This window comes from Gopherus evgoodei, chromosome 13 (genome assembly GCF_007399415.2).
Source record: "Gopherus evgoodei ecotype Sinaloan lineage chromosome 13, rGopEvg1_v1.p, whole genome shotgun sequence".
Lineage (NCBI taxonomy): Eukaryota > Metazoa > Chordata > Testudines > Testudinidae > Gopherus > Gopherus evgoodei.
Window position 1 is genome coordinate 17,298,699 of NC_044334.1, and position 27,618 is coordinate 17,326,316.

General features: G+C 52.8%; 2 protein-coding genes across 3 annotated transcripts in view; both read right to left on the reverse strand.

Annotated features, from left to right (window-relative positions):
• Positions 1-6,218: 6,218 nt before the first annotated feature.
• On the reverse strand, positions 6,219-9,013 carry GP1BB (glycoprotein Ib platelet subunit beta). The gene is made up of 2 exons (XM_030582849.1): positions 8,799-9,013; positions 6,219-7,847 (listed from the first exon to the last, which is right to left on the reverse strand). Exon 2 carries the CDS (start codon positions 7,837-7,839, stop codon positions 7,225-7,227), a length of 615 nt encoding a protein of 204 aa, XP_030438709.1. The 5' UTR covers positions 7,840-7,847; positions 8,799-9,013; the 3' UTR covers positions 6,219-7,224.
• A 6,629-nt stretch (positions 9,014-15,642) lies between these two features.
• The window catches only part of SEPTIN5 (septin 5), a 57,846-nt gene continuing 45,870 nt past the window's right edge, over positions 15,643-27,618 (reverse strand). For both annotated transcript variants that reach the window (XM_030582692.1, XM_030582691.1), the window contains 9 exons: positions 26,844-26,930; positions 25,582-25,705; positions 24,994-25,128; positions 23,812-23,929; positions 22,677-22,778; positions 21,318-21,414; positions 18,904-19,039; positions 16,867-16,969; positions 15,643-16,042 (listed from right to left, as the gene is read on the reverse strand). In XM_030582692.1, coding sequence (XP_030438552.1) covers positions 15,986-16,042; positions 16,867-16,969; positions 18,904-19,039; positions 21,318-21,414; positions 22,677-22,778; positions 23,812-23,929; positions 24,994-25,128; positions 25,582-25,705; positions 26,844-26,930 — 959 coding nt within the window. In that variant the 3' untranslated portion in view covers positions 15,643-15,985. The remainder of the gene's footprint in view (positions 16,043-16,866; positions 16,970-18,903; positions 19,040-21,317; positions 21,415-22,676; positions 22,779-23,811; positions 23,930-24,993; positions 25,129-25,581; positions 25,706-26,843; positions 26,931-27,618) is intronic.

A 27,618-nucleotide genomic window follows, 5' to 3' on the forward strand; every position in this document is an offset into this window, starting at 1 on the left:
GCCCAGGCTAAATCCCACCCACCAGACTGAAGGCCTATTCTCATCACGGCAGCCCCAGACACGCACCAGATGAGCCACAGAACCCAGCAGAAAAGCCCCCGTGATAGGAAGCCAGGAAGCTCAGGCTCTAGATTTATAGATTAGATGCGCTGTCACGGCCTACACATTATTCTGGGCTCAGCACAATTCATCATCATGTCACTAGGGCTGGTTACACTCGTCACAGGAGCAATTATGTCAAGAAGGTTTTTTACTGTGAACGTGCCAAGTCTTAACAACGCAGAGAGGGGACCCCTCCTGCCTCCCCAGAGAGCTGAAACCTAAGTCAGCAGTTGCCCTCTGTCTACCTGGGCATGCTAAGTCCACAAGCTTTCCTGGCACACTAGGACAGTGCTGACAGGCAGGCAGCTGAGCAGGCGACCATGGGCCGGGATCATGCCTTCGAAGTCACACGGCTGCTTCCTGGCCAGCCTCTGCCAGCGAGTGACCCTGTGCCTGCTGCCCTATGTGTGTGTGTTCGGATGGATCAGTGACATCCTGAGGTTCCAATGAGCCTCTTCAAGTTAGCTCATTGGTGCCTTGCAAAGTGAGGAAAAGGAAAAGTCTGCAGCTGACAAGGTTTTGTTCATTTTGCTGCATTATACGCACTCTGCGCTGGTGTTAGGGGAAGAGGGAGTCTCTGCATACTTACCATGGGTCTGCAGTGCACAGACCAGGCTGCTGCCAGCAGGGCACAATAGGAGGGAGACAACTAATAAAAATTGACCAGCCTTAAGGAAAATGCAGGGAAGGTTAAAGAGAAGGAAAGAAAGCAGAAGAGGACGGGCTGCCTGCTCCTGTTCCCTGGGTCTTAGGCAGCCTGGTTCTGCAAGGTTAGACTGAAGTGGGGCGGGGTGGAATAAGGACTTTCTTCCATGGCAAATTTCACCTTTTCATCAACAAAATCCAAATCCAAATATTTTGATTTGGAAATGCTGCCCTGGTGCCTCACAGGAGTTGTAGTTTGGGTGCCTCTTGCTCCAAATAAGGTTGGGCTCCCTGGTCAGACTACAGCTCCCATGATGCTGTGTCCTCATGGTGGAGCAAGGCAGTTGTGTCATAGAAGTCGCGGTTCATGGGATGTAGCCTGAGAGGCATGGAGCGCGAGCCATAGAGGAGAATGGGGTCATGAGGAATATGAGGCGCCATGGTGGAATATCCAAATCGGGTATCAAATTTAGCATTGAAAGCAGGCACTTTTCATGCAAAATGCCATTTAGTTGAAAATCCAATTCCTATTAAAACAGAGTGCTACCTTTTATGAGCCAAGAAGCTAACCAAAAGTTTGAGGGCTAGTAGGTTGTTCCAGTTAGCGGAGGAATTGGTCAAGTATTTCTTGGGTGCAGTTTTGTTTATTTCCAAAGACTGTACAAAGTCCTGTGCCTCTGCACACAGAAGAAATCAAAGGGCAGCAGGAAGCATCGTCTTTTGCTCACAGCATCAGGGGCACGCTTTTCAGCCTGCATCTTCACCCCAAAAATCTCTCCCCAGGCTTCGTCTAGGGTCAGAGTCCATGCGTTCAGCTATTCCTTCAGACTGTCTGTGGCTCGCTGGTCCGCTGAGTTCAGCTTTTTTCTCCCTCTCATCCAAAACAATATTCAGCAATGCTCTTCCACCCAGAGAGTCCAAAACCCCTGGGCGGGCCCATGATATGTTTTGGCTTTAGGTGAGGGCCTGTGGTTAATTTAGCCCTACATTATGTTAATTGAAGGGCATATTCACACAAGCTTTTTAATGCGACCAATAACAAGGTTTTGCCCAGCTCAAAAAAAAAAACAGTTTTGAGGGAAATTTTTTGACCAGCCCTTTTCCTGGGTTCATTTCACTCTTCTCTCCCCGTGTGTTGAACAAAGCAGTCTAGCGCCATGTCTTAGTGCCACCATCTGTGAAACAACTACAAACTTACACACTTGTGAGCATGCTCCTTACTCCTTGGGGGTGGGAGAATTATTTCGAGCTAATCAAACTATTATTTCAAGTACAATTCATCATGAGTTTAGCCCCTTCCTTGGCTGGAGACCCATTCGCAATCTGACCTCAGTTGCTGAGAATGTCTTTGTTACAATATTCTTCAAATAATTTCCCTTACTAATAGCTCTGTAATTTAATGTCTCGCTATCCCTAGTTGTGTTGCTGCTCTCTGACTGGCTGCCTGAAGCTAGTTAAAACGGGAGAACAGACAATAAAATTCCAGTTAGAATTTTCAGGCAAACACTTGCAATTAAAATGAGGGGAAAAGTTGGGATTCGCAAACCTTTGGCTGAATCTTACTGAGGCCATCCAGATACAATAGAAAATCCCCTGCGGGCCAGCAAACAGAATCCAGGCCTATTCTTCACTAACCTAGTTGTGACTCACACTCTGACCAGCTGGCCTCACCCTAGAATTCACGTATGTAAAGATCCAGGCTGACCACAGGCCTCCCCCGCTCCCGCATCTCTCCCTGCTCCTGGCATTCTAGGTTGGGTGAAGTCTGGGTGGGTGAGACCCACTTTCACCAACACGAAGCCAGCTGCGTTCAGTCTCTGGAGCATTTGCTGTCATCTAGCTGCCGGGGGCAGCATCACACCAGGCTCCCCAGAGACCGTCCACTCTTGTTCAGCGCAAGCTTCATACAGGTTATGTGCAGCCACAGCTGTTGGGGGGAATAAAAAAGGGTGGAAACCACCAGCCAGAATGAAGTGGAAAACAGGACTCCTCTGCCTCCTTCCCCCCATCCTGAGGCACTGGCACAGCTAGGAACAGCACCTCAGATTCCTGCCTCCCAGCCCTGTGCTCTCACCACTTCCCCTGTGACCTCTGTTATTTCCTGTTCCACCCTTCTCCACAGCCTCTCTGCTGCCTGCTTTGGGCCAGGGCCCATCTGAGACACCACGACAGGGTGTTCTGGTGGCAGCATTGCTCTGCAGTGACATGCAGCTGCCTCCAGGGTATCCCAGAGCCCGTAGTCTTCTCTCCTTTACTCACAAGCTCCTATTTTTATTGGCTTCCCGGGCCGTCTGCATTGGGGAAGCATGAAATACAAATGATGGGGGTGGAGGGGCAGGCAGCACCGAGGAGAAAACCCCTCTCTGGCTAATGTTGATTCTGCAGTGAGAGCATCTCACTCACCAGCCCACGCTGCATGGCTCTGTGCTTTCCCGAGGTGTGGCCAGCGGCCCCAGGCAGGCCTGCCTTTCACAAGAGCTGCATTGTGCCGGGTTGAGTTTTACCCTGGCAGGCTGAATGCAGGAGCCAACAGGCCCATCACTGTTCGGGACCGAGCAGCACTTGGCAATGTCTGTCAAGAAGGATGGAGGAGTGGGGTGGCATTTCCACAGTTAACTCAGTTTTGAATGGATCCAAGGGCTTCAGAGAGACAGTGTGACCTCTGCTCGCTGCTGACATCAGGCGTGACAGTGGCTTGGCCCGAGATGACAATGTTACACCCCTTCTCCAGCACCCCAGTTTGGCAGGCTTTTAAAAAGCTCAGCTGAGTAAGGGAGAGGGACATTCTCTGTTCACCCATCGAACAGGACACAGGCTGCAGCAAAGCTACCCCCACCCTGTGCTCAATGCCAAGGTGCCTCCAGTGTGCTGGATGGACCATTTCTAGGCTGGAGAGCTGCCAAGGCCCAGTCAGTCCCTGGCCGCTCTGCTGACACAGTCAGCAAGGGGTTTGCAATTTATTTATACATGCATATTACCACCCTGCGACCCAGACACCCCCCTACCCCTCCCCTACAACCAATCAGCCTACAATTACAAATAAGACTATCCCCGCCACACACATGAGAACTGGGGCCTAGCAGGCCCATGCCACTTGGGATCCGGACTCTGGGAGAGTGGGTGAAAATGTATCAAGTGTCACAATGATCCATAGCAATAAACGTGGATGGGGAAAGGAGTGAAAGGGAGACAGACAGACAGACTTAGTCCAAACCAAAAGGCCTCCTGACCTAATTCCAAGACTGGGTTAAGATCATGCCTGGTAAATGAGACACGTAGGCCCAGAAAGCAACAAACCAAACCTGGTGCATTGAGAATTAGGACTATTGATGGACAAAATAATGAGGGGGTGGAATCCGACACCCATCCAGTCCTTTTGGGGTCCTAAAGAAAAGCAACTTCGGGAAGAAACTTGGCAAAGGTGGACGCTGGCTGACAGAGACAGGAGAACGGGAAGGAGTGAGCTTCACCATCATGGCTGTCTGAGACCCTCCCTGTCTCCTGGGAACCCCCATTGTAACCCTACTGGGCCTGCATCATCCTAATCCCGTGAGCTGTCCTGAGAAACTGGGCCAGAGAGATGGGCCACCAGATGACACCACCACCTCCACCAGCTCCGGCTGAATCCCAGCCACCACCAAGGCTGTGAGACTTTTGTCACTTCACCTCCACTCCGTGTGTCTTTGTCCTGCCCTACCTGATTTCTTCTCTTTCCCAGCCCTCTCCTTTTGCCTTCTATCCAGTAAAAGTGTCTGGCCTTGCCATCCCAAGGCTATAGTTTGTAACACCGCTGTAAGCCTGTAAACACAAAAGGGCACCTAAATCCCATGCCCCACTTCGACCAACCCTGTTACAAGTTTACCTGGCCTCAGAATGGTTAAGAAGACCGTGTGCTGGGCCTAGGGTGACCAGATGTCCCATTTTTATAGGGACAGTCTCAATTTTGGGGTCTTTTTCTTATGTAGGCTCCTCTTACCCCCCACCCCCGTCCCGATTTTTCACACTTGCTGTCTGGTCACCCTAGCTGGGCCTGGTTTTTTTTTCCAGCAGGGAGGTTGCAAGTAAGAGTCAGCACTGGAGACAGAAGTTGCATTGTCTGTCTTTGCTGTTGTCTTCTTTCCCTCTTGTGTGTGTTTGTCTTGTTCTGTCTTTTAGGAAACGGGCCTGGACTTTAACTACAATAACTGCAGCCTCTCCTGCTGATCTTTTCTCTTCTCCCTCCCCACAAGGTCAGTTACTGTTTTATATCTTTAACACCAGCTGCAAATCCTTGAAACAGGAGGGGTTCCTTTGAAAGGCTATCCAGCTCCAGGGAAAGAGAACAAGGGACATTGGTCAAATGAAAGTCTTCTGTAATACTTCACATTTCAAATGCTTTCGCTGTCTTTCTTTATGTTCTATGTCTTAAAAAGACTGAAGATGTAAAAATGTTTTTTGTTTTGGTTTGTTTTTTGTTCTGTTTTGGCCACTGGCCTACACAGGTTGAGGTCTTTGTAAACTAAGCCCCAAAGCTTGTTTAATGTTGGACAGTGACATGTTCATGTTCACATCTTTGACTCTTTGGGCCCATTTCTTCCATCCAAATGAATACAACACCCCTCCTATGCACTTAGCCCTCTCCCAGGGCCTGATCCAGGGACCACTGGAAACCACAGGTTCTTCCCACTGACTGCCAAGTGGGTTTGGGATCAGCCCTCTGCCCCCACAAGGCCCAAGACTTTGGTGTGTGCCCTGAAGGCCCAGCTGGTGGATTGAGTCGGCAGAAAAAACCACGGATGGCCCAAAGGGCCCATCCCAAGGGATGAGGTTTGTAACTAGAAAGCAAACGATGCTAATCTAAGAAGAAAAAGCAACAACTGAACTCCCCAGTTTGGGATCCAGCCCATGTCTAGGATGCTTCTGAAAGTGGAGCCCAACCATCCCCAGAACCACTGCCATCCAGCCTCCAAAACAATTTACAGGCCTTGCCCTCAGTGCCTCTGTAAAGGGAGTAGGATCAGTTAGCTGAGGTTAACTCTTTGTGTGCTGAGGAACAGCCAGTGCCCTCAGCCCCAGCCAGAGGGGTCCCTTGTGATGAGAACCAATGACCTAAGTCTCCACTGTCCCAGTACCAATCCCCTGAGTTATTACCGGCCTGCAGGGCCACTACTTCATCTTAAACACTCATTCCATCTTGCCAGTTCACCTACTTACCTTCTTCGCCCTTCTCCTGGCAAATTACCAGGCACTCAGGCCTCGGCGTAAATAAAAACCAGAAACAACCCAAATCGTCCATGTAAAACCTGAATTCAAAGAAACTCCACATTAAGAACCAGCAGTGCAGAGCCCGGGGTGAATCTTTCCCCCCCCCCAATTCCATTTCCAAGGAACATCCTTTTTAAAACAAAGTCCCACCCCAGACCCTTTCCTGTGTGTTTCCCCTGCTTGCATGGTTTGCAAGGAGTTTAAAGCCGATACATGTTTCAGCCTGGGAAGAACCATCTGCATCATCATTATTTTAATATGGTTTTGTTACAGAAATGAAAGGACTGTTATAAATAGCTAAAGCTGCATTATGTATTTCTTGCCATCTCAGTAGCCCCTAGAGGCCCCCACTCCGCTGGGCAGTGTACAGACACATAGGAAGATGCAATCGCTGCCCTAAAAGAGTGAGGATTTCAGAAGCACTCGGCATTGGCCTAACTGGGTTCCCAGTCCCACTGTCATTTAGTGGCAACAGAATTGAGGCAACACTATGGGCTTTTGAACAGCCCCACCCAAAACAGACAAGGCAAAGCGTGGTCAGCAGGGAGCCCGATTTTACTGTGGCACAGTGAGACTGACAGACTTTGCCGACTGTGACACAGGAAATCAGAGGCAGGGCTGGGAAATTGAACCCATCTCTCCTGTGGCCTACTCCAGTTACTTAACCACAGGGCCAGCCTGCCGTATTCGTCCCACAATGTAACAAACCAGCAGGATCAGGGACTTTCTAAGCTCAGCCCCAAGTGTTTTAGCGTGTGGGTTCAGCCAGTGGAGCCCTGGGACCAAAGGAGCATGAAGCATATAGCAGCAGTGTTAGCTCAGACTGCTCTGGCCCTTGCCAGCTTTAAGTTAGTTCCTTCTGGTTTTTGGTGTACGTGATTCTGCACAATCTCTGGAGAGACCAGACCAGTAACAGTTTTCACTTCAGCAAAGCAACCAAGTCTGCACAGGTTTGCTAAAAGAATAGTTTGTCCCAATCCTGTTTCGTTCCCGTTAGAAGAGTGCAGACTTTTAAACATCCCAAAATTAGCTGCACTGCAACAGAAGAATAGGCCAAGCCTATGTCTTGCTTTAGACAGTGGCCTGTTCCTGATGCTTCAGAGAACAGCTGGCTCTCAGCATAATGCACCAAATGGCCCGTGCAATGCTACAATCCCAGGAGGAAGGATGTCCTTCCTGGCACCGCTGATCAGCTTATGCCCTGAAGCGTGAGGACTGAAAGCCCTTGTGATGTTAATCAATGTCATAGCCATTCTCTGAAAGGGGAGCCCATGTATCTACGTGCTGGTGTATCTCCTTGGTGGTCTGCCTGGCTACATTGGCAATCTTCTGGAATCTATGCAGGAACAAGATAATGAAGAGGAGCAGGACAGCCTGGAGGAGGATGAAGAGGAAGAGGCAGATCTGGGAGAAGAGCGCGATGCTGCAGTACCAGTACTGGCAGGTGGAGATGAGCTCATCCTCCGACATGTACATGATGATCCTGCCCCGCAGGTGTTCTGGGGAGGCACACAGCACATTCCTATACAGGGTCCGATTCTGCTGCCACTGGAGCCACGAGCGCAGGTAGAGGATGTTGCAGTCGCATTCCCAGGGATTCCCCCACAGATGGGCCACTTGGAGGCTCTGCAGGTTGTCCAGGAGCCCGCTGGGGATGCTGGTGAGCTGGTTGCTGTTGAGGTAGATCACCTGAGTTGAGGGGCTGAAGGACGCGGGGAGGCTGCTTTCGGTCAGCTCCTTCGACATGCAGTTGACGATGTTGGTGCTACACTGGCAGGACGCAGGGCATGTGGGCATCACAAGGGGCAGAAAGCCCAGCAGGGAAAGGAAGAGGATCCAGCAGCTCATCTTTAGCTCTGAAACACACACACAGCCACCTCTGACCCTGAACCCCTTGGGACATTGTGCACAAACCTTAGGCGCTCAGCATATGGAGAGCAGCCAGACACCTGACACTGTCAAACTGAACAGAACAAACCCAGGGCTTTTCTTTCCTTTGAGGATTTAAGTTTTGCGTTGAATTTGGTACCTAGGAAGATCAGACACCCCCAGCTTTGACACGGGCATAATTTCAGCATGTATTGTGCAAGATCTTGCTCTCTCGTAATACTAGACAGGCGAGTGCTCCTGCTATTTTAGCCCTGGGTTTGTGGAGGGCAGATGGTTTATGATATGACCAGACATCCACTAGAAACTGGCCCGAAGCCATTCAAAGTTCATTTACACTGGTGCCCAGGATGGTGAAGAGAAGCTGGTACTTGCATGATTGCATTCCTGCTGCACTATAATAGCTAAAGAAATTCAGCAGAAGCAGTCACACATAAGCAAGGTTTCATTAAAAGTAGCTTCAGGTTATTACAGAGGCAGAAAGCTACAGAAGATTCAAAAGGATTAGACAGACGGTGGCATGCCTAGAAACAGCCAATGCAGTTTCCACAGCTAGAATAAAATTGACAGAGATGAGCAGTTCTCATGCATCAGGACATATAAAGATCAGGTGGGCTCAGATAGAAATTCCCCACTCTGGGATTGTATTGCAGCAGTAGGGGGCTAATAGGAGGGAGCTACCCTTGTTCTGAAGGATCTAAGCATTGGTTACTGCTGCAGACAGGCTGTTGACAGAGACAAGCTGTTGGACTGTCCCAGTATTGCAATTCTTGCAAAAAATCCTAAGGGCCGGCATTGAGTGTGACTCGTACAGGGTGTAAGAAGCTAGTGGCTTGGTGCCTGGCCATAATGCAACGCTGTGCAGTGAAGCGGCTGAGGAAGAAGGCGACGTTAGCAAGAAGCGCAGGGTCTAGACTCACCTTTGCAGATTGCTGCCCTGCTGGCCTCTGGCACAAGGGAAGAGTGTTGTAAGAGGGCAAGCTGTGCAGGAGCATCTGCAAGCACACAGCTGAGCGCTCTGCTAGCTCCCCCACTTGGCTCTGCAAGATAAGGGGAAAGCTAGTCCCAGGACTCCTCCCTGCCATGGTCTCGCCGGAACAGCTGAGGTTTCACCAAACAACTGTCCCGAGGGATGCACGATGTGGTAAGGCCTGATGACGCCGGGTGAATTGCAGAGGGTCTTGGCCCAGAGGAAGGGGAGGGCAAAAGCATTTTGCTGTTATCTGTGAGCGGTCCAGCCCTGCCCTCTTCAAACCAGTGCCCTGTATTACCCTGGCACCCTTTGGAAAGGTAGCCATCCTCAGATTATAATGAGCCCAGAGTATTTACTTTGTTTTCTGTATTGCTCTGCTCAGCAGCAACAAGAAAATATGCACGGCCCCTTGTGCCATCCATGGGAGAGTCCTCAAAACCCCATCAGTCGCTGGGGAAGGGCCCATCCTTTCCCATACTCAGCTCCACTTTGTCTGCCTGGCTCTGTCTTGGCAATGGCAAATACCTCTCTGATTGTTCCCCCACCCCCCAGACTTCTGTTTAGCATGCAGCTCCGGCTCTCTCGAGGCTGGAAAAGACTTAGCAATGGCAACCAGGCAGGATCAAGAGGAGATCTTACTGGTCAGCTGAGAGGTTTGTAAGGAAGCTTGGGGAACCTAACATCGATCAGTGTCAGCTTCAGTATGACAAAGCTCCAGGTAATTCCCATTATACTGTGTGTTACGCCTTTCATCCTCAGGCCCTTTACAAACTACATATGCACAAAGCTATGAGTCACTTCACAGCTGCCTGCAGCTGTTTTAAGAGTGTGCAGCACTGGGACAGTGAAGGAGACAGGACAAGGAGTCTCAGTATGGGACAGGAAGTGTCTGGCTCCTGTAATCAGTTGATCCTGGGGGATGGGATCTTCACTGGTTGTGGACAGGTCTCCCTTTAGTGAATCTGTCTAGTACATGGGGACCACATATGTCGGGGCAGGAAGCGAAGGGGAATATTGTATCCAACTGAAGCTGCAGGTGGATTTAGGCAATTACTTAAAGATTCAAATTGGACCAAAAAAATTCAGCTTCACACAATTACCATTGTGAAAAGCACCAGGGGATCTTTCATGACTGTTAAATTGGTTTCACATCTCATCAGAAGGAGTGTTCCTGGCAGCACGGTGTCCCCTAACATCCCATTAGCGCTATGTACAGTGTCAGTGTGCCTCGAAGGACCTTCGTTAAAGCACTGCCTCAATCCCAGCCCTTCTGAGCAGCTGGTGACTTCTGATGAGGTGCTCTGGCTTTCAGCTGCGACCTGGCTCACTAGCTGAGTAGCGAGAGAGCAGAAGAGCCGCTCTTCTGAAAACTTGCATTCTCTCACATGGGTGAAGCCTGGGAGAGAGCGATACTTGCACAGACAAAAAGGCAAGATCCAGGGGAAAGGAGAAAGCTGCAGGCTGACTCGGCTGGCTGGTGTTGGGAAAGATAACGCTCATGGGAACATCATGCTCTGGGCTTGTCTTGATAGAGTCAGATGACTCTGCAGCTCTAAGCATGTGCAGCTCCCAGTTAGCGAAGGGGTTTACCACATCCTGCCATTGGAACTCGCAGCACTGGGAGCTGCTCCAGCCTGAGCAGCAGAGCCAAAGGGATAAAAATAGGCAGGCCAGTTGGGCACTCTTGGGATGCTGAGATCACATCCCCATCATAGGCGGCGAGTTATATGGGCCTGTGGTGCCCATGCTCCACCAATATTCTGGAATCTGGGCCTGGGTCCACCAATGTTTGGCCTTATATTTTACATACATTTTGATGGAAACAGTATCTCTGTTCACAATTGTTCACTGAACATCAACTTGAAGGGCACGCTTAACCTTATTTTCATAGGCACAGGAACTAGAGGTGCAGGGGGTTCTGCAGCACCTCGTTTTACATGGGGTCCCAGCTGCCGCCCGGGGCAGGGGGAGTGAACAGGGGTAGAATATATATTAGCTTATAAAGCAGGTGTGGGGGGCAGGACTTGGACCTGTTCTGGGCACCACCAAAAATTATACAAACTTGGCGCCCATGATCCCCATTGTATGCATTAAGGGCCAAACCCTGCCCCCGGTCTCCCCGTACAAGCCCTCTCGTGTAAGCCCATTGGACCAGATTCTCTCTGCACCCATTTACACAGGGGTGTAAAATGCTACCAGATCAGAACAGGAAGGATTGACACCCAGCTGCATCCAGGATGACCCAAGGAACAGGGCCAGGGAAAATTGGGCCCATTGATTCAGTGGAGCTGTTGCTGAAGGCTGGACTGGGATAAAATGTCATCTCATATGCTTTAAAACCTTTAAGTTTCTAATAAATCAGAGTGCCTCATTCCGGTGATTACAGTAGAGCAGAAGGCAGGCAGGGAATCCGGGCTCACAAACTGTTCAGCATTTGTGGTAGTGTTTTTCTTTCATTTGGGGGGTGCTTCAAGACCCAGGTAGATTTTTCCATAGGCCAGAAAGGACCATTATCATCATCTGACCTCCTGCATAACCCAGGCCAGAGAATTTCATCCAGTGACTCCTGCATCCAGAGGCTGTGGAGTGCCCTTTAAAGTGGGAGGGAGCACAGATTTGGCCCCCATTCCTGACCCTCTCCTCTCCCCTTCCCTTCTCCCCCCCACCCACCCCAGCATTCTGACCCCTCCAGCCCATGTTCCCCTCCAAATCTGAGTGAGTGGCATTGTGTCCTGGTGCACAGGATCACGGGACCACTCAGGTTGGACCCAGCCTATGCCTATGTTCAGCCTAATCTGATTGAACTAGAGAACTGGACAGATCACGCCCAGGGGGATTTTCCAGGCATCTTGCATTTCTGTCCCCACACCTAACAAGTCCCCCTTCCGTAGACAGAAAACAAATTAGGAAAAGGTCGTCTTTGTGGGTTTTTTCATGTATTTATTTCACTGACCCGTTCAGGTAGTAAACATTATTAATAACAATAATAGCCATCATCATCATTTTAATAAAATGGATACGTTTCCAAAGGGTTTGTTTCTCTTCGTTCACAATGACAAAGTACTTGACAGTAATGTACAAAAAAACCCAACCAAACTGACAACGGGGAAAGGAAGTGCCTAGGAACAGAGCGAAGGGATGCGCAAATCACATGGGCACGAGCAAGCCAGGGTTACCAGGGTGGCTGTGTATGCAATGAGGGAGCGGGGAAAGCCATCACAGCGTGAAGAATGGAATTCTCCCCCAAAGGAACAGGATGCAGGAAAAGGCATGTGGGTGGTCAGCGAGTGCTGGCACAGCCAGGACCAGTGCAGCAATGGCACACAAATGGGTTCATCCCACAACCACCTCCCCAATCAGGCACATGGTTTGAGATGTGGTACCCACAACCCCCAGCACAGCGACAGCTCATGAGAAGTCAGTGGAGCCAGACTGAGCTCCTGGAGTGGCTAAGTGCAAAAAATTGGCAAAGGCTTAGGATGCAGGGGTGTGTGTAGGGGGGGGTGTTGGGGGAAGGAGCAATCTAGCCATACTCTCTACTTCCTTCGCTGCCAGAGGGGGCTCCAGCCATGCTTACCCAGGAATGCCTCTACTAGTCATAGTGCGGCTCAATTCAACGAGGCAGACTCCATGCTGAGAACACGCAGATAGAGGGCAGATCTCTAGAGCATTCCAGGAGTCACCTCCATTTCCAACATCTTTCCAGGCAGCCAACCCTCCTCCCAGCCTCCCAAGAGGAAGAAAACCTGCTGTATCTTTGCTGGTGGGTCTCCGTGATCCTACTTCACCGCTGGAGAAGTTGTAATTCCAGCTGCCTTGGCAGAAGGTGCTTCTCTCTCTCTGACTACACGCTACCCCTGCCCATGGCTGAGGAGTTTAGCTCTGTGTGGAATGGGTCTGGGAAACTTTACCTGATATAGCAGAAGTTTGCACTGAGTTGATGGAGATGTCCTCACCAGTAATGGGGGCAGATCACTTAGTCAGCAATTCTGGCTGCAAGTGCCCTGTCCTGCCAAATGCCTCAGACCCACAGCCCTGCCCTGTGTCAATGCCTTACTTGTGAACTCAGCCACCAGTACAGCTGCAGGCTGCACTCAACCAAGCTGTCACCTAATGCTAAAGGGAAGATGATCTCCTCTACCTCTTCTTGAGGCAAAACATGCTGGACACAGAGGCTCTCTTCGCTGGTCTGGAAATGTTACCACCTCACCTGCAACAGATTGTTAACTTGTGGAATTCACTGCCTCAGGATAATGCAGAAGCAAGGAACTTATCAAACTTTACAAAAAGGGAACAGACACTCCAATGAACAGGAACAGCATTTGCAGTTACACTAGCACTAATAAAACTGATACAAGTTAGCAATCCTCATGCATCAGGATACTAGCTGATCACCAGCCCAGGCCTGGAAGAAGCTGTCCCCTCGGGCTACAATACCGCACAAGCGAGTGCATTATGGCTAGGCGGCTCACACTTTCCCTCTAAGCATCTGGCATTGGAGGCGTAAATGGCCCCTCAGTCTATCCTGGCATGGCATCTCTTACGTGCTTCGCACAGGGGGGACAGGACAGGACAAAGGAGCTGGGGAGATAATGACATTGCTCTTCTGGCTGAGTTTGTCCCCCACGCACACTGCACAGCTCTGCACTTCATTGGGGCAGCAAGAGAGGACTCTTAAACGAGCCAAAGCTCAGAGGTTCAGTTTGCTCTGGCCTAGCTTGGACATCTGTCCAAGAGGTACTGCTGCCCTTCGTCAGCTTAGCCTCTCCTCGTTATTTCCAAGATCTGTCCCATCTCTCCTGCACCCACCCTAGACAAGAGAGGCTTGCCTGTGAATAACAGGCACCGCCCCAGCTACTCACCAACAGGCCAAGAAATCAGGGCCCTGCTGAGAGAAGCCAGCATGACACACTGCTAGCAGAAGCAGTTCTGGCACTTAACCAGACCCAGCCAACACTGCGCGTCACACCAAGAGTCGGCCATTGAGGAGTCAGAGCTGGACAACATAAAGCCACAGGTGAATGGGCACCCACAGGACTCAGAGCAGGAACCAGGGGCTGGGCAGGAAGGACCCACCCCCATGTGCATCAGGCAATCAGCTCCTTGCCAGCACTCCAGGGAGTCTAAGAGAAGATCCAGTTAGACTCCTTGGCTGGCTGCTGGCATTACTATCAAGACAGGCCACACTTCTGGTTGCTCCTTACTGTGCTCGATTAAAAATAACCCGGCAAAATGACAGCGGCTGCTGCAGACACAGCCCTTGTATCTCTGCCACCAGATCCCGCCAGCTCGCCTTGCGCTGGAACTCAACCACACAGGTCACCGTGACTAGGACCAGGGGCGGGAAACGGGGGACGCCTAAAGCTACTGCCCAGCAAGGCTGTTGGGTGCAGTCCTGTGTGAAAGGGAAGGGAGAGGGCAGTGCATAGCCAGCAGAGCTGGGCTGTACTAAGCCTCCTCCCAGGGACTCAAATGCTCCCTTGCTGCCCACAACCCATTCAGCACCAACCTGCTCCCTACACAGCCGGGACCAGCCTTATGGGTGGAAGACACGGGCGACTGCCCAGAGAGGCGCCATCCAAGTGCCACAAGATGGCAGGCCTGGGCTGCTGGAGCAGGAGTGAATGCAGGCGAGCTCAGGGCTGGAGCCTCTGGCCAGCCAGGCGGGGGGGTGGATGATGTCGCCTGAAGCTACCAGTCTTGCAGGGAGGTGCAGGCAGCAGGGCTTGCCCCTGGGTCCCCCACTTCCCAGGAGTCAGGGAATGTATGGCCAGGGGAGCCCCCAGGCTCAGAAACTTCTCCCTGTGCAGCCGTGAGTGGGGCGGGGAAGGGCAGCCCAGGGCGCCATTTTCCATAAGGCCGGCCCAGTACATAGCCTGTCTTGCTGCCTCTGCCTTTCAGCTCTCCCATGTCAGCGAGGAAGGTGCAAAGGAAAATGTCCTGTCTCCCCTCAGGGGCCAGCAAGGCTGCAAACACTCAGGCATGAGGAAAGTTCCATCTTTAGGGTTCGTCTCCTGCCCCGAGGCTTCCCCTGTTCAGGTTCAAACTGGGACACTGCCCTCAGCACCTTTCCAAGTTAGCCCAAGGCCTATGCACAGGCTGGATGGGGGGGGCTACCCCTTCCCTCATCCCAAAGAGAGCAGGAAGCGAAGGAAAAGCCACCAAGCTTCCTGCTAACCGCTCCCTAGTTCTGCCGGAGACTCAGACCCACAGTGTGGTTTGGCCACAGCAGGGGCATGGCTGGCTGGGAAGATGCTGGCCCCTCATGGGCTGCTTCAATATTCCTTGTCTCTGCAAGCCGGGATCTCCCAGCGCCAAGCGCCACATCCTCACCACTATGCTCTAAACCAGAGTTTCTCAACCTTTTTGATTCCAGGAACCAGCTCGCTGCCTTCCTAAGCCGTGTCAGGGAGATCTCAGGGACTGATCATTGAGAAACACTGCTCTAAATGAGGGCAGTGGAAGCTGGGGTGGGGCTGCTCTCTCCCTTCTCTGTGCAAAAGATCCTGGAGTTTCTCAATAGGAAAATGAGGCAGGAATGTTCAGGCACCTTAAAAATACCCCCACAGGCCAGCATCCCATGATCAACTCCCCCGCACTGCTCTCTCATGCAGAGCAGCAAGGTGGTCTGGGGTCCCCGGGGGAGAGGATGGCTGGCTGGGTCCAACTCACGAGCTCTTGGTTCAGAGGGACATTTGTCCTTCTAAGTGCCTGTCTGGCCCAGGGGGGTTGGGAGGAGGGTCCCAGCACCTTGGCTGGGAGTAAACATTTATGTGCATTTACACAGAGTCTTCAAGTTCGTACACCATAGAAACCGTGACTTTGAACAGCAGCGCATTCCCTAGCCAGGGCTGAGTACATCTGGAAGTTGGAACGGTTCTACAATGCGTTAGACACTTCCCAGGCTTAAAAGAAACAAAAGAAAAACACACCAGTAGATTGCTAAGTGAAGAGCCTCTTCCGCACTCCAGCTGACAGGAAAGCCAGTGTCACTGCTAATAAATTAGGGGGGGGGGCACAGCTCTCGCCCACAAGTCTCTAGGCAATGGGGAACTTCTTCCTACAATGGCCACTTCTCAAGCTGGGCCCCAGAAGGTCGCCAGGGATTCCCTTTGCCCTCCATCCTCCTGATTCTCACTGGTCCTGCATCTGCTGCTGCATCTTCTGCAGCATCTCCTGCATCCTCCGCAACTGCAGGAGAGAGAGAGAGAGAGAGAGAGAAGGTCAGAGAGATCGCGGCTCCGCCCCAGCCAATGAGACGCTCTAAGGGAGTGGTGGGCATGCTCTGTTACCGGGACGGCATGTTTGTGAGTGGGGTTTTGGGCCCCCCTCGGTGTTGGGGTTGTGCGTGTCACTTCTCACTCCGCTGTCTGCATAGGCTAGCTAGTGATGGCTCACAGGGTGCTCAGGATCACACAGCCCCCTCCATTGAGACCAGGATGGGACATGGAGCTCACCCCCACATCCTGCTGCTGCCTCTTTCCCCAATAAATCAGCCCAGCGACTGGCACGAGGAGCTGGTGCTACAGTACGCCCTGGCAGCTGTGCAGCGGGCACCGTATGACCTGACCGGGATGTGTGTTCCCAGCCTGCACTTGGTGCATTCCTGGTCGACGCACTCACTCACCTGACTCTAGGTGCTTCAGGTCACAGAGTGACCATGGCAGGGGTGGCCCCTGCTGGCTTTAAACCCTCTGACTCTGTAACCCAGTGGTGCTCACTTTGGCAGTGCTGACTGGTGCTTTGCTCAGGACTTGGGAGGAATGAAGGGGCTTTCAAAGAGACGTCTTCTAACTCCTCTCCGAACATGATGGCTGCTGGCATTGGTGTGAACAGGCCTTGCTCTGCAGTTCACGGGATGGCATTACCACAGCCCAAGCCGGACACAGCCTCCGGGCCCTGCCCTCCGGACTGAGAGCTCGTGAGGGCAGATGGCAGCAGATGGGGGCACCAGCGAACCCTTGGGCAGCCCCTCTGCTCGTCGCTGAGGAGGGTAGGGTGCAGTGGGTACTCACCTCTTCATCCTTCATTTTGATCAGCTTCTCCGTTTCAGCATCAGGCGTCGGAAGGGGCAGGATAGGGATGGGGCTTTCTATCCTGTTGTCCTGAGTCAGCTTACTGGGGGAAGAGAGTGGACAAATTCAGTCCATTCCCGTGCCAGCCAGGCTGGGGTCTGCACAGCGGGGAACGAGGGCCTGTCACAAACACCCCAGGGCACAATCACAGCCCCGTGTGCCTGGCCAGCCAGCTGGGAAGTGGTGCAGACACCAGGCTGCTTGGATGCATTTTTGGGGAGCACGGCAGATGCATGGGATCCATTCCTCGCAGGCACGTATCACACTTGAGATTTCAGAAGAGCGGGCTGGGGAAGCTATAGCGAGTAAACCCAAGCCCTTAAAGAGCTGGCATCTCCGACCACCATACGAGAAAGCCACATCAGCAAACCAATAAGCCACGAGCTGTGCTGATGACAAATTTAGGAGGCATTTACAGATCATGGTCTTGTGGTCTCTCTCGCTGTTTATGAGATAAATATACACACACATATACCCACGCGGAGACAGTGGTCGGCAATAAATATCAACATTTGTCAAGCGACCGGACCACGTTCACAGGCCTTTTTCAGAAGGATCAGAACATGGAGCCAGTTTAATGAACCAAAGCCTAGTAAGAAAGTTGGGGCACTACATTCAAGTGGTGAAAAACCCTTGGGGAACAAGAGAGAATTCCAAGATGTCACTCCATCCTCTCGCCACGTGGTGGCCCTGTTGGCTCAATACACATTAATCTTAGGGTTCAGCTCCATAGGAAACTATTACATCCCAATTCCCTCCTACCTGATGTGTAGAGAATAAGCAAAGACATGAGAATTGGAGGCAAATCACAGAGGTGTTGGATTTAGAACCAAAAAAAGTGTGTGTGTGGGGAGGGGTAACTATTTTAGTTAAGTAATTTATTCTTCATCTTCTTTTAACTGGTTACTAACTTCTGTATCTAAACAGTCTTTAGGCAAACAAGTCACTTCTCAGCTCTCTAGAGATAATCACTTCATACCTAGTTCTCTTGGAATTCTGAATTCCCTCCAATGAAAATAAAGATGTTTGTCTGTCATAGAAATTTAATTCTATGCACCTGTGTGGGCACATTTACATCACACGTATGTACCACAAGCACACTCTCAGATATTTACATCCAGTGTACAAGCGTTACTTGCCCATCAGTGTAATACAGCCACTTCTGGAGTGGAATGTGACAGCACACAACAACACCAAGCAACAGCTGAGCATAGGAAGCGATGGTCACAATCTACAACACAAGTGCGCTAGAGGTTTTTAAAATTCGACATTTCAAATTTGCAGGGGTGGGAGGATTTTTTTATGAGATTTCCGTGACCAGCTCCCCCTTCCAGCTGAAACTGCAGGGGAGCAGAATGCAGTGACCCATGAGAGGGGAGGGCAATCTTCCGAGACTCGTTAAGACTCAGTAATCACTAATTGCTCCAACAGATGCATTGCCAGAGAAACAGCAGCATCTCAGAGGTGATGTCATGACTAAGACACAGCCACAGCTGGGGAGGATGTGGGAGCTGCCAACTCCCCCCTTCCAGGCTGCTGCTTTGGCAACATGTGCCGTTCACAGGCAAATCCCCAGGGTGATGGTTGATTCCCTGTTAATGTCACTAGGCCAGGTCTATTTTTTCCTACCACTGAAAAGAGCTCCTACACTAGGACCATCTATCTCGGTGCCCACAACACCGCAGGGCTGAGTGTGGGAACGTCCAGGCAGGGACTGGGCTTCACAGAGGTCACCCCGTGGTGGTTCTCAGACAGCTGAGACACTGTGATTTTTGGTACGTTGGCTAGTCGTTTCTCCTTCCAGTACACCTGGCTGCCATCTGCAACTTCTCTCTGCACAGAGCACCCCCCCAGCACCTGGAATACCCCTGAGCCCCATTAACGAGGAGCAGATGAGAGCTCCTCTGCCTGAGAGGCACCGGACACACCCTCCCCCTCAATGTGCACAGGAGAAGAGCACCACCCACGGGCACCCACCTGGTCATCTGCTGGATACACTGAGCTCTGTAGTTTTCATAGTGAACATCACAGGTGACATCCTTCAGGTCGTGCATGTGCGTGCGAATCAGCATGTTCCGCAGCTTCACAAAATCACAGTGCGCCTGGTTTTCCACTGGGGGAGCAGCAACAAACAGCGCTTGGATTTCACCCCAACATCTGCCCCCGCGGGGCAAGGACGAGCAATGGCCCCGTCAGAGCCTCGCCACATCCAACCCCTGGCTAAAATGTCGTCTCTGCAGGGTCCTTCCAAACCCCACTACTAACCCATCTCCTACCCCCCCACCTTCAGACATGCCCACGAGGCTGCCTCTCTGGCGTGATATCAGAGCACTTGGACTCAAGCTAACAACACCGTTTTAAACGTGAAGGGGCTGGAGGCAGACAGCGGTCCTCTGCTGTAGCGCTTGTTTCTCCCCCTTGGTCACACGAGCCTGAATTTGCTGAAGGACGATTGTGTGCACACAGACTTGGGACCAGATGGGTTCTGACTGGGGACACTGGTTCCAAGGGGTATGGCTCATATTCATCAAACCGGGCACAGTCTCTGGGACTGCAGCTAGCAATGGAAACTAATCAGAATCAAATCTAAGGGCTTTACGAGCCTGGTCTCTGGGTCTATCTTCATCCTAAATCTAGAGCCTGATCCAAAGTCCACTGAAGTCAATGGGCTTCTTCCCACTGGATTTTGGATTAGGCCCAGTCTCACTTGCTTTTGAAGAGGAGGAACACCCATCAGGGAGATGAAGTCGCAGGCATGCCAGGGCTGCATTGAGGCATGGGCACAGCCTGTGTGTATCTAACAACAAGCGTCACCCTGGATAGCCGTGCAGCCAGCAGCTTTACTCCTCTTCTGAAACAGTCACCAGCACGCTCGGCTCAGGATTTTCAAGTTAATTGTTCCCCTGTGTACCTGCGCAGTTAAAAGGGCACGTCCCAGGGGAGATCTGGTCCCCAATCTGACCTGCCTCCTTCATTTTTTAGCTTGTAAAGTCAAGGGCAGCCAGGCCACATCACACCAGGGACTTCACAAGCCGCAATGCATCCACCCCGTCCAAGGACGCTGAACCATCAGTGCATTCCTGAGCAGCCCTAGCACAACAAACTAGTGCTTGTGCAACCCAAGAACCACAAGCCCCCTACAGCGACAAGCCAGAGGAGAGTCAAATCAGTAACCAGCTCATTTCCTGGGCACTGGGACTAGGGGATTTTCTAATCAGGGAGAACAGAAAGTTACAGGCAAAGGGAGGCAGCCCAGCCCTGTAGAGAAATGTTCACTCCACAGCACCCTTCTCCATTGGAATGTATTGCTCCTGGTAGGACTCTCTGAGCTCCACTGACTTCCCCGGCCGGAGCAAATGAGGCTTGAGGGTTGGGAGCTGCCTTTGCAGAATGCGGGCATCTCTCTCATTTAAAACAGCTCTTTCCTCCCATCTAAACAACAAACCCACCCCATTGTGGGTGTACTGTGGCTACGCAGCAGCTCACAGGCCACTGCCACCAACATCGGCCTGGCCAAAAGCAGACCAGTGGGAAGATAACATGAGGGGCATTCTGCTATCTAATGTCTCCCCGTACGGTGGGATCTGCCCCTCCGCTCTCCTCCCAGTGGTGCTGGGTTTGTGGGTCTCACCGCAGACATTGCCATGGCGGTGACAGCAAAGCCTTGTATTGCTGACTGGGGCAGAGCATGAAGGGTATAAACCTTTGCTCTGATGGGAGCAATGTATACTCCGGAGCAACCAGGCAATGCCCGCCTTCCCAAGCAGAGAGCGGCTGTTTCCTAGCCTTAAACACTGAGTCTGCTCCCTTCAGAAACAACCAGAAGAGAGAGAGACGCGCACGCTCTTCTCTGCTCCTGGTATTTCTAAGGCAGCAGTCGTGATATCAGAGGAGGACGCATCTGCCGTCGGCCCAGCCCTGCAAGCTGCTCCCAGCCGTCAGTTCAACACGCTTGCCCTTCCCCATGAAGGAGCGTGCAGGGGAGCCGTCTGAGGGGGTGACTTCGAGTGAATGCGTCGTTTGGGTACCGGAGCAGTGGAGCCATGGCACAGACTGCAGGCTAGCCACCCAAGCAATTACCCTTGTACAGCCCCTGCTGCTGCAGCTTCACGGCTACCAGTACCTGAGCTGGCTAAATTAAAGCTAGTTCCGGTACGTGTACATGAGCTGCAGTCACACCTGGTGAATACAGCATAGACGTGCCCTCGGTGTGCTGCCAACACGCACTTACCACTAGGGGGCTTCAAGGCCACAGGACTTTGCTGAAGCTCCCAGCAGCCCCAGCGCAGCACTGAACTCGACTCTGCACCGGCTGGAATTCTGCCCCAGGGCTGCCATCCTTCACCCCCGCCTCCCGGCTTCCCTGCCAGGCGCCCAGGGACACGGCTTACCTTCCACGATGCCCCACGGGTACAGCCGCCCACGCACTCTCTGGCCTTTGGCCTCCACCACTGTGTTGCTGCCGATGACGGCGAAGGGAGCGCTCTCCTGAAACGAGAGCCGCCGAGGAAATCAGGAAGCCTGGGCAGGGCCAGCGGGAGGCACCCGTGGCCCAGATGGGAGCCCAGAGGGCTCGGGTTACGATGCCCACATGTGGTGATTGTGTTCTCTGGCCCAGGGGTGGGGGTGCAGATGGGAAGGGCGTGCAGGAACTTCATCCTATTCCAGGCGCTGAACACAGAGCTTGTGCAGGGAGGGGCACGCACTGCCCCTTTCCAGAGCGGCCGTCAGCGGGACGCCAGCTCACGCTGCCCCTAAGCAGGCCCCTAACTGCCCCTAAGCAGGCCGGGCTGCCCAGCACGTGCCACACTCAGGGACTTTCTGCTAGCCCAGCCCCAAGCCAGCTCAGGAAGATGAAGAGGTCTGGCCCTCTTCAGTGGGTCGAGGGCCATTGTCTGCCCCCCCGCCAGTTGTGCACAGTCGCATCGTTTCACCCTGCACACCTTGCCCTGAGGTACATTCCCGACAGCTCGGTGGGCGAGAATCACTGCTCCATGGCGACGAGCATCACTCAGAAACCGACGCTCAGCACTGGGACATGCCAAGTGGGATGCGAGAAGCTGCCAGTGGTATTGCTGGATCACACGTGCAGATTGGCTGACACTGGGGTATCCTTCCCAGTGAGATGGGGGAAGGGTACCTGGCCTCAAAGGAACATCAGCCTTGGGGACTCTGTGCACCCAATTATTTTTCAGATACCCTGGGTTTGCCTGGCAAGTCAGGTATCCCAAACGCTCTCCCTCCCTCGGCACAGGCAGCTCTTGACCTGGTCACATGCACTAGGAAGCCAGGAGGAGAGGAAATAACCCCTCACCGCCTCCCCCCCCCCAAAAGTTAGAGAGAGGAGCCGTCGATCCCCACATCTGGTTGGTATCTGTGGCTAGGCAACGAGGGGAGTCAAGACAAACAGGGCCTGACTGAAGTCCATGGAATTTCACCAGGAACAAACCTGGCCCATTAGAGTGCTGTCTTAAAGCCGTGTGACATGGAACCGTACCCAGGTCCCTGTGCGCCACACTGAAGCCACTTCAAACTTTGTGACACCAGCAGGAAGAGAACTGAGATCTCCCGCTCCAAAAGCGCAGGCCTCTAGCACCTGAGGTAAAGAAGAATCTCCACTGACTTTTCGAAGTACGGGACCTCTAACACACATGGTATAGTTCTGTTTTCACCCACTAGAGGGCAGGGGTGCACACCAGCCAGCTGATGAGACTATGGAAATGGAAGAAGAGGTCCAGGGCCTTCCTCACCTTCAGCTCCCGGTCTTGCTGTTTGAATTCCTCATCTTCATCAGAGTCGCAGTCTGGGAACTGGTAAACTTTAATCCCAAACTTGTCGATCTCTTCCCGGATCTGCTCCCCCGCAGGGCAAGGGCAAAATGAAAGAGCACCAAAGAGCCTGTCAGCACGACCAGAGAATGCACCCAGCCGCCTTCACTGCAGCCTCTCTGCTCTGGTTACTGGCGAGGGAGGGACCTTCCCGGGCTGGGAACACCAGGGGGGAAAGCACACAGCATTGTGGACTCTTCTCCGAACCCTGCAGAGCACTCTCCGGGGAGCAGGACCTCTCCTGAGATTGCCATGCTCCCGGGAAGGCCAAGGCAAGGAGGAGAAGTGATGAAAACAGGGAAGCCAACAAGGCCCCATAAGTGCTGGCTCCTGACTGGGGCATCTGGAGATGGGCAGGGAGAGGGGTTTTGGACCCATTTCCCCTATTGCCAGCAGCTGCTGGGAGATTGGATAAATGACCCACCTAAACCTCTCTGCTAATTTGTTGTTGCCTGTGTTGAATTTAAAGGCAGGGATGCCCCTGCCCAGTGACACACGGAAAGGAACAAAGGAGAAGAACTGTCTTCTAAGCAAGACCAGCTTAGTCCCAGGGGACCTGGCACATCTGTGTGCGGGAGGGGGAATAAGGGGGGCACTGAAGCAGGTTATACCCACTGGCGGGGCTCCCCTCCTGGCTCGCTGAGCCCCATGCTGGAGACACTAGAGGCCACAGAGCGTCACGCCGAGGAGAGCAGTGTCTCTGCAGCAGAAGCAGAGATCTCTGGTAGGCAGGGCACCAGGCAGGGTGGGGGACCCCAGCCACAGGTGGGGACGGAGCTGGATGGGTCCTCACAGGGGTTATTTTGCATGGGCCCCATGAAACATGGGGAGCAATGGGACAGGGTCGTGGGTCAGGCCATTCTGCTCCGTCCCTGACACAAAGGGGAGTGCAGGGTCTGCTTGCTCCTCGCTGGCTGTCCCTACTGAGCACCTCTCCTGCAGGAGGGGCTCTGCCAGCCTCCTTTGAGCAGGGCTCAGGCAGAACCTGGGACCCAGGGACTCGTGCGGACCCCTAAGCCCTGCCAACATGTCATGGCTGGACGGCAGCATCTCTCACCCTCTCCTTTAGCTTCCGGATCTCACTGGGGATCAGGCAGTCGGCCTTGGCGATCAGGGGCACGATGTTCACCTTCTCGTGCAGAGCCTTCATGAACTGGACGTCCACCGGCCTCAGCCTGCAGCAGGGAGAGGAAGTGGCAGGGGTTACCTCACCCTCCTCCTTTTCCTCTAGAGGGGGCACTCCCATTCACTCACTGGGCCAGATGCCCTCTTAGCAGTGAGTGGGGGGGTAGAGAAACTTAGCCTCGGGGCCTGGGGCAATGACGTTGCCAACATTACAGGCCACAGGAAGAGTTCTCAGCAGCTGCAGTTAGGGCATGGGAGGTGGCTTGAATGTACCCCTTTCCAGCCTAGCTGCTGTAACAGCTCAGCCTATCGAATCAGAAAGACACCAGACGGGTATATACTCCCCTACAGAATATACCCTGCCTGGGGCCCCATCCTACTTTGCACAGCATGAAGCTATCAGATTCAGCTCCCTTGGGTATCCCCACTGGGCAAGGTCCCTGGGGCTGCCTTAATGTACGCCAGGGAAGAGGCTGGCACTAGGACTGGGAGGTGTAAAGGCAACTTAAAGCTCTCTCTGCCCCCACCCTGTCCTGTGCTGGGCACAGATCCACCAGACTGAAGATCCGAGGCTGCACGTTGGTTTTCTCCTTCTGCTCCCCCAGGAGAGCAGCAGAGAGAAAGGGGCTTTGGGCCTGCAGGGGATCAGTGCCTAGAGAACAGGCCTCGCTCTCAGCGCCGTGGAGCCAAGATCATGTGACCAGAGTGTGTCACGTCAATGAGTAAACTCCCAAGAGGGGGGTGGCAGAGGGCCAGACTGGGCAAGAGCAGATATCCCTGTTAGCGCTTCTAGCCCCAAATCCCACTCAGACTCATTACCTGCAATCCCCAAAACTGCCACAAGAGGGTGACATTTGGGCATAGCCTCCTTCCACCAGCGTAAGGGGATGAATGGTTTAACAATGACCCAGCACCTTCTGGGCAATGCTGCTATGTAGGTGCTACAAGCCCCCATAGTGAAGGGGAGAGGAAAGCAAAAGAGGCAGAGCTGAGGGATTTGCTCACATGACTCCTGCTAACGTGAGCAGGAGTCCGTGTGCAAGATCCTTGCATGCACCATGCTGAGACGTTGTCCCAGGCAGGAGACTGGCTCCTAACGAACACAGCACCTCACCCGTGTCCGAAGGGCGAGATGAAGTAGAGGCAGCAGTGCACTCGGTTGTCCTGGATGTTCTTCCGGTTCAGGCCGCTCTCATCACGGAAATACTGTTCGAACTGCTGGTCGATGTAATCAGTGATGGGCTTCCAGCTGGGGGAGCATTGCAAACACACACCAAACCCTGCCTTTAACAGGAGACAGCCTGGGAGACATACAGCACAAGAGGCACCAGCTCCCTGTCCCCTGCCCCAGCCTAAGTCCCTGTCCTGGGCAGTGCTAAGGGCTGAATTTGTCCGTCTCTCTGTAACGCGAGAGCAGCATCCCCTTTCCCACCTTAAACTCCCTCTGCTCCCATCACCCAGGAGGGAAGGAAATGGCAGCTACAGAGCCTTAGGGTCAGGAGCGGCGCAAGTGTGGGGGAGCCATCGATGCCCTAACCGTGGCCCCGCCCCTTTCCCCAGGACTCACCCCACCCCACCTCTTCCCCCCACTCGCTCCTTTCCGTCCCCTCCCCCCACTTGCTTGCCCTTACAGCCTGTAAAAAGTGATGGGGCCATGGACCCCGGCCCATCTGTTCCAGCGCCCCTGCCCAGCCCCCCTCACCACTCAGTGTTGTTAACAGCATCTCCAAAGCCCGGAGTGTCGACTATCGTCAGCTTCAGCTTGACGCCCTTCTCCTCGATGTCCACAGTGTGTTTCAGGATCTCCACCGTTTGGCTGATTCGCTCTTCAAACAGAAATAAATGAACTGAAACCAGCGGTTAGCGCTGGGGGACCGCCTCCTCAGGCCATGTCTGCACATGGACCGGTTCTCAGCATCAGGCCCACTCCCACAATACTACCCTGCACTGTCACAGGCAGAACTGCTAGGGGCAGAGGAGTGTTTCACTGAAAAGTGTCCTTTTTGGGGCAAAAATGTGAGAAAATCAAAATATCCGATTCTGAAATGGGAAATGCAGTGCCTCATGGGAGTTGTAGTTTGAGTGATTCATGCTTTCATTCACCTACAAAGGCCTGGTGCCCAGCCTGGGCAACATTTCCCATCATGCATCATGGGCTTGGTATGGGGAGTTGGTGCATCATGGGTAATCAGGTGCAGCCAGGGAGCCTGGCCCATAAAAGAAAACAGGCACCTGAGTCACCTGAACCAAGACTCCCATGAGGCACCATGGCAGCATTTCAGAATTGAAATATTTTAGTTTCAGCTGTTCACTTTTCCAGTGAATTTTCCTGCTCAAAGCAGACACTTTTGGGGGAAATTTCATTTAATCCAAAATCCAATTTTCCATCCAAAACCAGTGTTAATGGGAAATTTTCACCCAGCTCTAAGCACAGAGCCTTTGTGCACATTTGCCGGGACTGCCGTGCTGGCTTCACTGAAGTCCACATGTCTACAAACAGGCCAGAAAGTGGATACTTTAGGAGGAACCCCCATATTGCACTAAACCAGCTGATCTAAATGGCCAGCCTCTGACACAAATCCTCTAGTAAGGAGATCCTTGGGAAAGAAAGAAGCAGGCCCCCTTACGTGCCAGGGACTAAGGCTGCATCCCTGCTTCTGCCCAACTGTCCAGGAAGGAGAAACCAAGCCAAAGATGTAAACAAACAGGCCACTCAGCATCTTTTCTTTGGAGAGAAAACTCTAGTGCTTGGAAATCCCAGGCCCAAACTTTTCTTGCTCTAATATTAGAGGCTGTATGGTTCGCTGGGAGGGAAAGGAAAGGAAAGGAAAGGAGCAGCTAAGCAGCAGTGACGAATGTGGGGCAGTTTGTGCTGTGGCTAATGTGAGGACTCAAGGTGCTGTATTTTAAAAGAGTCCCTGTGGAAACAACTGGCCTCACACATCCCCCTTGTGCTGCACTTACCCTCCGCGTTGAGAAGCTTCCTGTCTTTGTAAAGATCTGTCAGGAACAGGCTATTCACCAAGGTAGATTTCCCCAGGCCCGACTCTCCTAATGGACACAGTCAAAGAAAAGCAACACAACCCAGCACCTGGATTACTAAGAAATCCCGGAGCAAGGCTTTTAATGCTGCCTCTCAAGCCAAGGTAAGCGAGAGACAAGCCCTCCGGGGGCCACACAGTGGTGGCACATCCCCAGTGAGATCCCTCTGACTCTATAGATGAAAGAGCCCAGCTCCTCCCTGTTCTCTACCTAGGCTCCTAGCCAGCCCTGTTTCTGCCACCTGCAGTCAGGCCTGCGGCTGGTGGAGGGACCCGAACATGTAGCTCAGGGCAGCCAGAGGAGCTGGAAGAGTCCTTCCTGGCAGACTGGGGTGCGGGAGGGTTGGGGAGTCAAAGAACGTTTGGCTGGGAGACTAGAAAGCAGAACCTGGGAAGGATCCAGCCGATGCTGGAGTCTCTGGGGAGAGGGCTGGTGGGCACAGGCCTCCTCCCCACAGCCCCAGGACCTGATCAGGCAATAACCAGAGAGTACCTGGCTGTGCTCCTGGGTTTCTGTAGTGGATGTTTGGGGATCGGTTCTGATTAAACAGAGGGTGAAAGGAGACATTTGGGTTCCACTGAAATCATTAGTAACGCTCCCACGGACGTCAGTGCCACTCGGGCTTCACCCAGTGGCTTGGCAGGCCTGCCAAGAGAACGGCTTCAGTACCTCCAGGCCAGGGAACCGGCTTGGGGCC

What these genes read in the sequence shown, in the direction of transcription:
- GP1BB (XM_030582849.1), bottom strand. Translation starts at nt 7,839, where the DNA reads ATGAGCTGCTGGATCCTCTTCCTTTCCCTGCTGGGCTTTCTGCCCCTT.